Raw genomic sequence first — 14,801 nt, 5'->3', positions numbered from 1 at the left:
TCGGGAGAGCTCTCAGAGTCCGGTTTGGGGCTGTCAGCGCTGGAACTTTGGGCTGTTTGGGCTGTTGAAGCCTCACCGGGCTGTCAGATCGCTGCTCCGGTTCAATTCCGACCTCTCAAGTGAGAATCCAGCAAACCTCCTCGCAGCTCTGATAACCTTTCAGGATGGGAAATCTGAGGCTTGGGTTGCTGTGACTTTGATTAAAGCAAAGCTTGAGCCCTCAGTGTCGCCGTGCACGTGCTGTCCCTGTGTCACCGCGGGTGACAGGACACTGATGGGCACCGGTGTCACCTCTTGCAGGCAGGTCTGTGTCCCCTGCAAATAAATCCCGGCTCAGTCTTACCCCTTCAAAAAGTGCTTTAATTTCAGAAGCTTTTTGTTTGGATGTGCCTGATGTGGGAGGTCCCAGCTCGGGGAGAAGAGGCGGCCTTTTTTTGGGTTTTTTGGGGGTTTTTTGGGGTTTTTTTTGGTTTTTTTTTTATTTTTTCGGTTTGGTTTGGTTTTTTTTCTTTTTAAAGGATTCCTGTAGGAAGACAGGCTTTGGAAGGATGAAGTAGAAAAGCCAAGCCTATAGTAGCTGTGTTTTCCTTCAAATTGACTGAGGATCTTGTGGAAATAAGGATTTAAATGTTTCCACTTTTCACCTGCAATATTTCCTTTTAGCCAGAGCTGTTTCAGAAGCTTAATGGCTTTAAAGTGGCAAGTTTAGGTTGGATATTGGGAAGAAATTCTTCCCTGTGACTGCCCCAACCCTGGAATTATCCCAGGCCAGGTTGGACAGGGCTTGGAGCAACCTGGGACAGTGGAAGATTTCCCTCCTATGGCAGGGGTGGCACTGGATGAGCTTTCAGCTCCTTCCAAACCAGGGTTGAAGCCTCAGAAATGCCCTGTGAGGTGGGATCTTGCTTGTTGGGATCTCATCAGGAACTTTTCTGCTGCCTCCAAATCCTCCTGTGGTGTTCCAGGAGAAGTCAGTGACCACATCTGTGTGTGGCTGCTGCACCTCCCAGCCCTGAACAGCTTTGAAATCTTAATTTATGGCTTGAGATGTAAAACCTGGGCTGGCAGCTCCGAGGAGAAAAATGTCCTGGGGCCTGGCAGGAATGTCTGGAGACTCTTGGAGAAGTTTTATGTGAAGTTGAGAATTTTGTGCACAGAAGCTTCTCCTTCTTCCCACCACTGTAAGAGTTTAATATCCCCCGTGTTTGAATTATTTTGAAACAAGCTAAGGCTGTTTTTTTCTTTCTTTTTAAGTTAATGATACTGTTGGAAATTATCATTAGTTTGTTCCTTATTTGCCATGCAAATGACATCTTGGTTTAACCCATGGAGCAGTATTAATGCTCAATTCTTAATAAAACCCCCGTGGCTGATGAATTTAACAGTTAATTGGCTGTTTTGGGCTTTGTTTGCTTTAGTTCAGGAGAGCAAACATGAACTTTGTCAAGGGGGAGACTTTCATCATTAAAACCCTGGAAGAGGGAAATCCTGATTCCTTCAGGCTTTCAGTTCTGGGGCTGGTGAGGTCCAGGTAAATCTGCTTAGCAAATCACACAGTCCTGTTTGTTTCTGGGGCAAAGCACACGTTGGAAGGGATGGATTTATTTGGAATTTTATATCCCTCTGTAATTATCTCTGAGTGTTTCTGGTTGGTTTTAATCCCTAACTTTCCTGGGTTGAGTTTGAGTGGATTCAGTTAAAGTTTTTCCCTGTTTTAGGGACTGTTCCAAGTGACTCTCAGCTGACACTTGTGCTTGATCAGTCCATTTTTAAAGGAAATCTGAATGTTCAGAATGGATAAACCAGAAGAGAACTTAAAGCCCTCAAATTTTGTGATGAAAAAAATCAAATCAGGAGGAGGAAGGATTGAGGAGCTGCTGGTTTCTTTTTCCATCAGGGCAGAGATATTCCAAAACTCTTCCTAATCTTCTCTTGACCCTCAGGATTGAGAAGCAAATGCTGTCTTGAGAGTGAATTTCCCCCAAAGAGAATTTCTGCCTCTCCCTTCCCCCTCCCAGCACTGCACATTCCAGTGGTGATATCACATCCCTGGCTGCCGGGAGCTGAACGAGCCAAAATAACTGCGGGGCTCAGGGATTTACCAGCACAGCGTGTCCCAGAGCTCCAAGACAGCTCTGCAAGAGCCTCTGCAGGACTTTGGTGGTGCCAAACCCTCCAATAACCCCTGTGAGAACAAACCAGCCCTGCCCCAGTGTCAGCACAGCAGAATTCCCCTGCTTTTCCAGGGTTTAAATGCAGAATTCCAGGGTTGGGGTTATGTGACAGAATTTTTTTGGGTAGTTGTTCTCCTGCTTAGCTTTGTTTGCTCTGTCTTCTGAGCAAACAAAGTGAATTTTTTCCTTTTATTCTATTAATTCACTGCTAAACTATTGGTGACAGTAAAAAAATGTGGTTTTGACTGATTTCTGATAGCAGCTCAGAGCTGTCTTTTTACACATTTTATGTGTTTATTAATTTGATTTCTATTTAAGTAGTACAGATGATTTAGTCTTCTTTTTCTAGGGTTTCAATCCACTTAATAAAGTTGTTCTGGACACATTTTTTTTTCCTAGGAGAATCCTCTGGAGATGTTAATTAAGTTAGGAAGCGATGGGAGGATCCTCTGGGATTTCAGGGAAGTGTAGAAATATGAGGAATGAGGTTTGCCCCATGAACTCCAGCAGTTCATTTCATTTATTTTGTTGCAGTATGACTAATTTAGAGGAGTTTAAATTATAAATCACCAACTTCATCCCATCCCAGTGAAAACTTGGATGGAAAGGGCCTTTGGAGGTCACCTAAGAGCTGGGAATGTCCCCAGCAGGCACTAATTGACAGATTAGTGCTGATGAAGTTCCTCAAGTGTATTTATTTACACTTGCATAATTCCCTAACCCTTCCCCACTGCAAAGAGCAGCTGTCAGCCCTCCTGGCCGGGCTGTGTGTCCCCAGGCACCTTTGGAAGATTCCCTGTGGAATATTCCCTGTGGGAAAGGGAATTTTGGCTTCAAAAGAGCCGTGTCAGGTCTGGCAGTGCAGGCTCTGCTCGCCCTGACTCAGCAGCACAAGTCCTGCAGTGACTCAGCTCCCAGGGTTTAATCAGCAGCTGAATAAAATGTTGGAAGCAAAAGCTTCTTGCAGAAAATTGGGAAGAGGCAGGGTTGGATTCCTGATCCAGGAACATCCAGAAGCTGTTAAAGTAACAACTGTGGAATTAGAGTTTCCTGCCATAGCTTGTAGTGGCTTTACAGGGATTTGAGTGCCCTGCTGAGCCTTCAAAATCAAACTTTAACCCTGTTTTTCCTTTCTTTTGAGTGGTAAATACCTTCTCATCCTCCAATCTATGAGTGTGGCAGCTTGGACTCCTAACTTCTTGACAGCTGGAGGATTTTTTTTTCCCTTCAGTGAAGCCAAGAGGGTCCAAATTTCTTCCAGCTCCTGAGGAGGTTTTCTTTGCACAGGAAATTGGGAAGGTGTTGTTCAGTTCAGTTTCATCCTTAAGTTTGAAATGCAAATACTGATTTTTTTAAATTATTATTATTTCTTTTTCCTGGAGCTATGAATGAAGTTTGCTAATCCAGGGAGATACAAAAGGCACAACTTGGGGAACTGTGGGATTCCTAAAGCAGAAGGGATGTTTTGTCCAAGCTGGATCAGAACTTTTTAAAATGGAATGAATCTTGCAAGATTTGTTGTTTTCTTGAGTGAACTCTGAGGTTCTTAGTTCAGTGTCCACTGGACCTTCTGTAAAAGCAAAAATTTCCAGAGTAAAATGAAAATCTGTGGCTGGAGTCTCTTCCCTGCATTAATTGCTTAGGAGCAGAGGATTCCTTCCCCATTCCTGACAGCCCAGGTGCTCCCAGATCCTGATTCATGGCTTTGGGAATATTCCCACCGATTGGAATTTAGAGTTAACAAAAATGAGCTGGATGTTTGGTGCTGAAACATTCCAAACACAGAATTTGTCCTGCTGTGTTTAATTCCTGAGTCAGGAGCTCACTGGGAGGCCCCAATCCTGCATTTCTCACACCCATTGCCATGGAAATGGGGTGGAATGTCCCAAATCAGCATTCTCGTGCCATTAAAGCATTGCCAGAGATGATGGGCTGGGAAAAACCAATGGAAACCATCTGCAGGGATAAACTGTGGGAGAAAAAACAGGCAATTTGGTGACAACCAACCCTGAAGAGTCATCCTTGGGATTTCCCTGCAGGATCACAGTTCTTGATGCTCTGGGATAAAAAAAAAACCCAAACCTTAAAGGACAAGGTGCTGAGTGTTCCTGAGTCTGGCTCTTTTGGCACAGCTGAGTTTGGAGGCAGCTGAACTCTCATGTGTCACTTGGCTATTTATGTGACTGCCTGGTAATCCTGTGTATCCCCACTTTTCCTTCCTCCTTTTCTTCAAAACCACCTTTTAATTGGAGGCTTTGCTTTCCAAAAGGAGGATTAAAATTCTTAAATTGTTTGGAGAACTAAGCTGTCAACTCTTACTCTTCCATGCATGAGCCACAATGGGGTGGAAATAAAAATAAAAACATAACAGTGGTGCTTAAACATATTTTCTGAATTAAAATCTCTATCTAGGTGACACCTGGCTATTTTATGGTAAGATATAAACCCCTAAAGGCTGTAGGTTTCTCTCTTTTTTGGTGTCTTTTTAGCTGGTTTTGGGAAATCATAGAACTGAAAGTATTTTGTTTCCTCTCCTGATAAAATATTGTTTTTTTCCCAGTTATTTTTTCTCTCTCTCCTTAGTAATGAAAAGCTGGATATTTGTATTTAGTAGATGTTTTTTCTTGGGTTGGCTGTGGATTTTGGGTCTGACAGTTCTCCAGTTGATTTTGGAAGGTCTCCAGGGTGGCTGGATGCAGTTGATAAGTGGGACTGAAAACTTTCTGTGAGCCACAGGGCTGAGGGTGCCTCAGGCTTGAAATGAGGAGCAGATAAAACTTCAAACTTCCACCTGCCCTTAGCAGCTGGGAAAAAAACCCAAAAATATTTGTTTTCTAATGAGTTCTGAAGGAGTAACTTGGTTCAGGGCGAGTTGGGTCTCGGGTTTATTCTGAGAAAGGCAGAGATGTGCAAATAATGGGAAAGAAATGGGAGAATTTGGGGAGTTTTGCCATGCTTAAAGCAGTGGGTTCCAGCTGGAGCAGCGAGAGGTTTTATCCTCCCATACTTCAGTGACAGCTTGGCCCTGGCTGCCTTCAGCTGTGCCAGATACTGGAGTATCCCTTCCCTGGCTGGGAGGGAAACTCGGGAGGAATCAGGTTGGAATTGCTGCATTTGTCAGCTCTGAAACAGCAGCAGAAGTAAGTCCTGAACACCTGGTGGGACACACATGGCCTGTCCCTCACCTCCAGCTCTGCTCTGTTGTTGTTATAAACCCCATGCCTTCATCCTGTTGCGTTTTTGCTCTCTGGGAATAAATGTCTGGAAAAAAAATGCCGTGCTGATAGCAGGGAAATAAAAATTCCTGCTAAAAACCAAAGGCACTGGGAGCAAATAAATGCGTTTCACCTGGTTATTCCATGCTTTGTGGGAAGGACACACAGAAGCAGTGACAGGAACCCTGAGGCAGAATTCCTCCTGTTTTCACAGAAAACTATCGAATGAAGAGCTACAAGAACAAAGCCCTAAATCCCGAAGAAATGCGCCGGAGGAGAGAAGAGGAAGGGATTCAGCTGCGCAAACAGAAACGAGAGCAGCAGGTAGCTGTCACCCTGAGCAGGTTGTGTTCAGCCTTCCCACAGCCCACACCGTGCTGCTGCCCAACTGGAATCTTCAAGGATCTGTGCATTAAAGTTTGTTGACAGTCCTTATTTTTTCATTTCTAACTTGCTTTTTTTCTCTTTTTTTTTTTTTTTTTTCTTGGCCCTGCTCACGTGGAGAGCTTTCCAAGCATTTTGTTCTTGGGCTACTCAAGGTTTCTTTTTTTTCTTTTGTTCACAGATCCTTGATTTTAAAGGTGGTGGTGGTGGTGTTTTTTTAGGTATAATTAGTGAATGAGATTATTTCCTGGAGAAACAGGAAGAGCAAGTGAAAGTATGGCCTGCATGTATTTCTTAACCCTGAGTGTATTTCTTTTTTGGAAGCACGAGGTGATTCCCAAGTGATGTGTGTGGAACTAAATATTTGCTTTATTAGCTACCTTATCCAAGCTGCTTTTTCCTGATTTTGGTCACATTCTGCATTTGCCTACCCCTGTGGCTCAGTGATTTGGGCATTTGCATATTTGAGGGCAAGACTTAGCAGGTTGGTGTTCCACACTAATCCTGAGAGTGCAGAGCTGCTGTTAATGACCACTTTTTACTCAGGTTCACTCCAGGAAGGATGTTGGTTGAGGAACAAGAATGTTGAGTTGTGGAGCCTGTTCATCCTTGCTTTCTAATAACAATCTCTGTGTTTTGGTCCCCACCAGCTCTTCAAAAGAAGGAATGTGGAGTTGATCAATGAGGATGACTCCATGTTTGACAGTCTCCTGGTGGATTCCTATGTTACTTCCACAACGTGTGGGGTAAGGTGCCTTCAGACAGATTTAATGTTTTGGGGGTGGTGAGAAATTCCCAGAGAAGCTGTGGCTGCCCCATCCCTGGAATTTTCCCAGGTTGGATGGGGGTTGGAGCACCCTGGGATAGTGAAAGATGTCCCTGCCCTTGGCAGGGGGTGGAACTGGATGATCTCTAAGCTCCTTCCAAGCCAAACCATCCTGGGATTGTGTGATTGCATGGAACTGCCAAACTCCAAGGTTTTTATTCCCTTACTTTCAAGAATGTTTGTGTAAGTTGGTGCAGGCAGCTGGAGCAGCCACAAAGCCTTGGCTAAAATGTAAAGAGGAAATTTACTCTTGAGGGGAAAATTTATTCCTGGGAGATCCAGAGGGACACAAATGGAGCCCTGCAAAGCTCAGTCCATGCCAGGGGATCCCTATCCTGCTTCTCACTCTGGTTTATCAAGGGTTATTCCCAGCTGCATGTTCAAAATCCTCCTCCAGAGTCCTCCCCTTTTATCCCATTCCCCCCACCAGTGTTGGAAATGTCCTGGAAGAGTCTGTCAGGAATTCAGTGCTGTGCTGGGATCCCCAGGTTTGAATCCTTGGGTTTCTGGCTGAGCCCAGATCATGGCAGGATGTCATGTCTGTGGTGCCTGAAATAGTCTCAGTCTGCAATGAAACCATTTCTCTCTTCTCCTCTGCATCTTTTCAGGAGGGATTGATCACAGGAGAGATGGTGGAGATGCTTTTCTCAGATGACCCTGACCTACAGCTAGCAACCACTCAGAAATTCAGGAAATTACTCTCCAAAGGTAAAAATAACTCATCCCTGCCCCAGGATCCAACAGAGATCCTGCCTTTAGAAGGGTTTGTGCACAAAAGCTTTGCAGGTTGGGGGGAAAAAAAATATCCATAATCTAGAAATGTGATAATCTCTTGTATTGCTGATGATTGTCAGCTGTGTGATTTGTACAGAAAATGATTCTGCCAAGCTGCCCTGCTGGGTTCAGTCCAGTTTGAGATAATTTAATTAACACTTGAGGCTTGTTACTCCCCTGCTTGAGGCCTGTTCACTCCCTGACACTGCCTTGCTGTTTCAGAGCCAAATCCTCCAATAGATGAGGTGATCAACACTCAGGGAGTGGTGGAGAGATTCGTGGAATTTCTGAAAAGAAGTGAAAATTGCACATTACAGGTAAAGGAGATTCTGTTATCAATTATTCAGAGTGTGCAGCTGTTTAACCTGTGAACCCACAGGTGCAGTCAGGGGAAAATGATATTTTGAACCCCAAAAATACAGTGTATGTGATCTATAAAAGACAAAACTAGTCTGTAATGCTTAGGCAAAAAAGTAAATTGCTCTGAATAAAATTATTGGAAAAATTCTGGCAAAAATCACCTAATTCAGCTGCAGCTGAAGAGATTTTGGCCTTCCTGTAGCTGATATTTCTGCTGGGAGCTGCTGGAGCCATGGGATAAACCTGCAGGAAGAAACTGTGGGAAGAAAAACCTCCATTGCTGGAGGCTTTTAAGCAGAGGCCAGGAAATGTTAGAAATGGGTTTGGTCAGTGCTGATCCTGCCTGGGGCAGAGGGAAGGCCTGGGTGGCTTCCTGAGATTCCTTCCAGCTTGGTAATAAGTCCTGGTTTCTTTGGAGGGGTCAAAGAGACTTCCATACATGGAATTTGATCCAAGTTGGTGACTGCTTTCCTCTTTTCTCCCTGCCCTCTGGCCAGAGGGGCTTAATTTCCAGAAGAACTGGATGGAAATCTGGTTTTAAACCACAAAAAGAGAAGCAAAAGCAGGGAAATTCCATTCAGCTTCCCTTGAACTCGCAGCATCTTTGGGATGTTGGATGAAATACAAAAAAAAATTTCTATTTTGTGTGTTTCTGCACTCTGTCCCTTCACTTTTCTTGCTGGGAAATGGTTGTGGAGGAGAAATGACATTTTGGTGACATCTCTTGCTCATCCTTTGAGCAGCTGTGGCTCTTTTATTGCTCAAGAAAATAAAATCCTTTGAGTATTGAGGTGCTCTCTTCATTTCTCTCACAAAACCTTTGTAGCAGAATTGTAGGCAGAATGTAATGAGAGCTATTTTGCTGAATCAGGCTGCTTTTATTATATTTTATTTTATTTGTCACTCCTTTCAGTTTGAGGCTGCGTGGGCCCTGACGAACATCGCCTCGGGGACTTCCCAACAAACCAAAATAGTCATTGAGGCTGGGGCAGTTCCCATATTTATAGAGCTCTTAAACTCTGACTTTGAGGATGTTCAAGAGCAGGTAAGGATCACTCCTTACTCTGGGATTTCAGAGTAAATTTCATGTTTAAAATGCAGTGCTTAAATTGAGTGATCCCAACTGCCTGGAATTACAGGGAAATTGCTTTCTCAGCACACTGCCTGCTTCTCCCTGTTAGAAACTGGATGCTAAAACTGTTGCTGTTTCCTTTCAGGCTGTCTGGGCCTTGGGGAACATTGCTGGAGACAGCTCTGTGTGTAGAGATTATGTCCTTAACTGTGCCATTCTTCCTCCCTTATTAATGTGAGTAGCCATGAGGAGTTGTGGGATTCCCATTGTGTTGGAGAGGGACCCACAGATTCCCTGGCAGTGTGGGATCCCTGGGAATCAAACCTCTGGTGCAGAGGAGAGGGAATCTGTGGATGACATTCCTTCACACTGCTCTGGGGGTGAGGTGGGTGTCCCTCAGCTCCTGCTCTCTGCTTGGGCTGGGGATTTGTTGGGATTGGAGTCAGGTCTCTCACACCACCTCCCTTAGATCTGTCAGGCCTGGGCTCTTGTTTCTCTGGCAAGAATGAATCTTCATCCCACCCTGGAAAAGTGTGGTTTTGTCCCACATGGCTGTTTTTGCTGCTTCTGGTGTCAGCCAGGGCTCAGCCTGACTCCTCACCCTGAGCTCAGACTGAGCAGTTTGTATCACTTGGTTTCTGCTGATGGCTGGGCTGAATTGGAACTGGAACTAAATGTTTTAATTCTTTTGGTTCCCTCTGCTTACACCTCAAGGACAATAACCCCTGGTAATTCTCTGTTCAGGCTCCTCACCACATCCACCAGGCTGACAATGACACGAAATGCTGTCTGGGCCTTGTCCAACCTGTGCAGAGGAAAGAGTCCACCTCCTGAATTTGATAAGGTGAGAAGAAATGCCTTGTTGGCAGCCAGGTGGTGGGGAGACACCCAGTGAAGATGTTTAGGTTATTTTGGACTGTTGAACTTGAGGAGGGCACAGGGTGAGGTTTTTCCTGCTCAGGTTGATCTGGATATTTAATTTTCCCCAACTTTTCTGCTGGGACCCCTCAAATAAGGTACGGGCCCAGGCTTCCCTAGAAAGTTTCTCTCAACCATTTTCTTATGAACTCTGGAATTTTGAGTCTTCAATGATGACCAGTTCTGAGACCTGGACATGCTAAAAACCATTTTAGCACTCACTCCTGTGAGTTGTGGTATCTTCCCTTTCCCTGTCCAGGGAACCTAACTAAAGGTCCTGCTGGCTTTTCAGGTATCTCATCCTCCTTTGGCTACACAAAAATGTTTTAAATCAGCGTGTTTTCACTTCTTTTAAGTGAAACTTCACATAGCAAAGCTGGGAAGCCTGTGGTGAGGGGTGAAATCTGAATTAAGTGCAAATATAAATCCAGTTATTGAGGTGAACTTGGTCTAAATATTGAGAGTCAGAAATGGAGCAGAACTCTTACAGGAACTCCCACAGCTCAGTGGAATTCCTCAGTGTAATCTGAGTGCAGCAACAAAGCTCTTGAGGTGGCTTTGGGTGCTGATGAGGAGCTGCTGATTGGGAGAAGGGATCTGTGGCCATCCAGGATTTAATCTGGGCAGTCAGCACGAGCAGGAGGTGTTTTCCTGCAGGTGTGGTGGTCCTGGCCTGGTGACTAACCCTGGGTGGTGGCTGTTGTTGCAGGTGTCCCCCTGCCTGCCAGTGTTGTCCCGATTGTTGTTCAACAGTGACTCTGACCTGCTGGCAGACGCGTGCTGGGCTCTGTCCTACCTGTCCGATGGTCCCAACGAGAAGATCCAGGCTGTGGTGGACTCAGGGGTGTGCAGGAGGCTGGTGGAGCTCTTAATGTGAGTATCTGTCAGGAAACTGAGTGAGAACCCATCTAAATCCCATCAGAGCCAAACCCCCTGTGGGATCCAGGCACTTGAGCTGATCTGGAGCAGGTTCACAGCTGGAATTTGCTGGCTTGGCTTCCTGAGCCAAAGATTTTCCAGTTTTTCTCTAGACTATGAAAAGATACCTGTGCTGGTCTCAACATCTGCCCCCAAAATTATAAATTCACTGATAAAAGTTATGGATAATTCACATTATCCATATAAATTTCTGAAATTCAGCCATTTTTTGAGTGTGGGCCAACTACAGAGACAACTGGTAAGAACTTTCTCTCTCCATTCCTAGATTTCCTTAATGATTGCAGAGTGCTGTGTGCTCTCAGACTTCAAATGGAAGCCTGGTTATGAGGCAAATCAAAGAATAATGGCTAGGAGAAATCAGCCTGGCTTTGTTCCTCCAAAATCTGGAAAAGGAGATGGGAGTCAGGATGCAGAGGATCAAACTGTGTTGTAACTTTGTTTTCAGTGGCAATACGCTCTATGCTCAGCTTACCCTGTGTTCTGTATGGCAGGGGGTGGAATCCTAAGGAAATGATGCAGATGGGATCATGGGAAGGGAACATCATGAATATCTCAGGGCTCTGATGGATTTGGGTTTGTCTTCCCACAATTTTCCTGCAGGCACAACGATTACAAAGTGGCCTCCCCAGCACTTCGAGCAGTTGGCAACATCGTAACGGGGGATGACATCCAGACCCAGGTGAGAGGAGAGGAATTTCCTGCAGGGAATGCAGGGCCTGGCACTGGTGATCTCATTTCTGCTTCCTTTCTCCCAAAGGTGATTCTAAACTGCTCAGCCCTGCCTTGCCTCCTCCATTTATTGAGCAGTCCCAAGGAATCCATCAGGAAAGAGGCGTGCTGGACCATATCCAACATCACAGCAGGGAACAGAGCACAAATCCAGGTACAGTCTTCTCCAGCCTGCCTGCAGTGACCCCAGCTTCCAAGCTCAGCATCAAGGATTTGCAGCTTTTTCCTCACCCTGACCCTTAGGAGCTGGATTGGTTCATCTCTCTACTCTGCAGTCATTTGCAAATTTGCTGCTGCCAATGAGCTAAAAAATGGGAATGAAAATTGGGAGTGGCAGCAGCACATGGATTGAATCCCACAGGTTGGATCACTGGAATTAGAGGAGATACAGCCCCTATTTCTCCATCCTCAATCCCTTTGAAGAGCTGGAGCTCGTTGAGGTTTAATTATCCTTTTCCTGATCTACACAGGGAAGCAGAGCAGAGCTTTCAGCATTCCCACAGTATTGATGAAATTCCAGGGATTGTCTGCTGTGCTGGTTAGGGAATATCTGCTTTTAATAGGATTTGTCTGAAGAACAAAGCACAGGAACCACTGCAGGGTTGGGATATGGAGGTGGAGGTTTCTTTCAGGTGCTGGGAAGCCTTTTGGGAAGTGCTGCCAATCCCAACCCCTCTCCCTGCCCTCTCTTCCCAGGCAGTCATAGATGCCAATATTTTCCCGGTGCTGATCGAAATCCTGCAGAAAGCAGAATTCCGCACGAGGAAAGAGGCAGCCTGGGCCATCACCAACGCCACCTCAGGAGGGACTCCTGAGCAGATCAGGTATTCCCTGAGGGTCTCCTCCTGGGGGAACCCTGGCTGAATTCCTGGGAGCTTTGCCTTGAGGGGAATTTCCAGGCAAAGGAGGAATTTGGAGAAATTGTGGAGAGTAACTGAGGCAGGCAGAGCTGGACTGTAATTTGTAATTTCCTTCTGGATGAAGATAATCTAATCCCAAACTTTCTCCATCTCTCTTTGGGTAGTTGAGGCTAAATGTCCAAACTTAATGACATTAAATTCCAGTCTGGACTTAACTTGAGTAGCACCAGGATTTCAAAAGTGGCTCCTTTCCTTAAAAAAAAAGAGATTTCTGAAGACAGGGCTGTGTACAAATGCAAATAAACAGCTCAAAATGAACCTTGTAGAGTAGTAAATGTGTATTTTAAGGTAAATTTCTGGATTTCAGTGGAACTTCTTTCCTTTGCTTTCCAGTGGAGCAAAGGTGATGCTTCCCAGCTGCTGAACACACAGTGATGCTGGTGCTGCTCTCTCTCTGCAGGTACCTGGTGAATTTGGGTTGTATCAAACCTCTGTGTGACCTGCTGACTGTCATGGACTCCAAGATTGTTCTGGTGGCCTTGAATGGGCTGGAAAACATCCTGAGGCTGGGAGAGCAGGAAGCCAACCAGAGTGGGACTGGGATCAACCCCTACTGCAGCCTGATCGAGGAGGCCTATGGTAGGTGGGGCTTTGGGCACTGCAGCAGTCTCTTGGTTGCTCTTCTGCTCTGTTGAAGGGTTTATTATATTCCAAAATGTATTATATTTGTTCCAAAATCTTTTCAAACTCATTTAGTGGGTGATGAGAAAATACTTGGAATTAAAACTCTGACCAGGAGCCCAAGCTGAAAATCGTGGCTTGCACCAGGTGGAAATACTAACCAGGAATGAGCTGAGCTAAATAAAAAATGACAGTTCTGGGTCTAAAATGGCTCTGGCTGTACCCAGTTTTTACACTGGGGATCCAGGGAGACTTTGCCTTTCCCTGCAGTGACTTAATTTGGTGCTGATGGATCTTTTTTATTTATTTTTTTCTGTCCTCCTCTCGATGCTTTGAGGAGGAGCAAGTTCCTATTTTGGTCTGAAACTCCCTGTGAGCTGGCAGTGTGCTTTGCCCTCTCATTACTCTGAGTGTCCTGATTCTCCCTGGAAGGATAATTCCTGGAATTCCTGAGGGTGCACTGTGCGTTGATGCTTTCTGTGCAGCAGAAATGCTAAATGTGGATTTAATTGGGGCAGTGAAAGCTGGAGGCTCCTGGGACAGGCCCTGCTCCTCCCTACCCCCTGCAGCTACCAAATTCCTCATTTTTAATTCCACTGGAATCTGGGATTAGCTTGCAGCTGGGAGCACATCTGGAAGAGCTAAACCAGCCTGGCAGTGATGAGATCCAAGGGCAGCTTTGGAACAGTTGGATTTAGGTGTTCTGCTCACAGAATTCTTTCAGAGATGGAGATGTGGATTTGTTTCATCCCATTCCACTTATTTTTTTCCCTCAAAAGGTTTGGATAAGATAGAATTCCTCCAGAGCCACGAGAACCAGGAGATCTACCAGAAAGCCTTTGATTTGATCGAGCACTACTTTGGGGTGGAGGATGACGCGGCCGTGGCTCCCCAGGTGGATGAGAACCAGCAGCAATACATCTTCCAGCAATCTGAGGCTCCCATGGAAGGATTCCAGCTATAATCCTGGGGAAAATCCTTAGGAAAAAAAAACCCCAAAAAACCACCACAAACTTTCTGGGAAGTATGGGAGAGCAGCTGCTGGTCCTGGCTGGGAAGGCTGGACACCCACTCCACCTGGTTAGGAAAACTCTACAAATACAAACCACGGTCCTGGAGAGAAGGGGAATTTCTGCTCCTTGTTCCTTTGGGCTGCTGCTCACCTTGTCTTTGGAGGCAGGATGGACACAGAGGTGACAGGTGGCACCTCTTGGTGGCTTCTTCTTTGTGGTGGTGTCTCCCCAATGCAGTTTTTACCTCGGGTACTCTGGCCTTGGGTTGGGTAAAGACACAGAGAGGAGGGAGCTGTTCTGGCCACAGTAATTCTGCAAAACGTGGGTTGATCTATTTAAATTTTTTTTTTTAATTTTTTTTTTTCTTTTTCCTTTTTCTTTTTTTTTTTTCTTTTTTTTGCACATGTTACTCTTTATTAAAGACTCTTTAATATGCCAAGAGCAAAGTTTAGCCCTGGCCTTCCTCCTTCAGGTGGACAGTCCTGGTGAACCCAGGACCAGTTCTTTGAGGAAAAATACTGAAAATGGACAGAAAAATGAGAAGTTCTCTCACTGCTGGGAAGTTGTTTTTTTTTTTTCCTGCTGCTTCCCTTTGTCTAGATTTTTTTTTGTTTGTTTTGAAGAACTGCTAGTGGTATTTCAAAGGATTAAAAACAACAACAAAAAAAAAGCAACAAGAGCCCAAAGATGGGAACTGGGGTGGATTTTTTTTGGAGCAGGAAGCACAGCTGCTGTTGCACAGGTTTGGTTTGCATTGTACTGACTGATCTCAGAGCTCTGAAATGCTGAAACCCAACTTCATCTTTACTTGAAATACTTTATTTTCCATGAGAAACATGGGCTGAATTCTGGGTTT

General features: G+C 45.2%; 1 protein-coding gene across 4 annotated transcripts in view; it reads left to right on the top strand.

Annotated features, from left to right (window-relative positions):
• The window catches only part of KPNA6 (karyopherin subunit alpha 6), a 17,964-nt gene extending 3,163 nt beyond the window's left edge, over positions 1-14,801 (top strand). For 3 of the 4 annotated variants that reach the window (XM_058856625.1, XM_058856624.1, XM_058856623.1), the window contains exons 2-14: positions 5,604-5,713; positions 6,424-6,519; positions 7,208-7,307; positions 7,596-7,690; positions 8,647-8,778; positions 8,951-9,039; positions 9,550-9,649; positions 10,433-10,596; positions 11,263-11,341; positions 11,420-11,545; positions 12,088-12,215; positions 12,712-12,890; positions 13,712-14,801. In XM_058856625.1, the coding sequence (XP_058712608.1) occupies positions 5,615-5,713; positions 6,424-6,519; positions 7,208-7,307; positions 7,596-7,690; positions 8,647-8,778; positions 8,951-9,039; positions 9,550-9,649; positions 10,433-10,596; positions 11,263-11,341; positions 11,420-11,545; positions 12,088-12,215; positions 12,712-12,890; positions 13,712-13,896 (1,572 nt within the window). In that variant the 5' untranslated portion in view covers positions 5,604-5,614 and the 3' untranslated portion in view covers positions 13,897-14,801. Of the gene's footprint in view, positions 1-4,917; positions 5,273-5,603; positions 5,714-6,423; positions 6,520-7,207; positions 7,308-7,595; positions 7,691-8,646; positions 8,779-8,950; positions 9,040-9,549; positions 9,650-10,432; positions 10,597-11,262; positions 11,342-11,419; positions 11,546-12,087; positions 12,216-12,711; positions 12,891-13,711 lie in introns of those variants that run through there. The other variant, XM_058856626.1, reaches the window with a different exon arrangement.

This window comes from Poecile atricapillus, chromosome 24 (genome assembly GCF_030490865.1).
Source record: "Poecile atricapillus isolate bPoeAtr1 chromosome 24, bPoeAtr1.hap1, whole genome shotgun sequence".
Taxonomy (NCBI): Eukaryota; Metazoa; Chordata; class Aves; order Passeriformes; family Paridae; genus Poecile; species Poecile atricapillus.
Note: the sequence above shows the minus strand (reverse complement) of the source record. Positions and strands in the feature narration are given on the sequence as shown.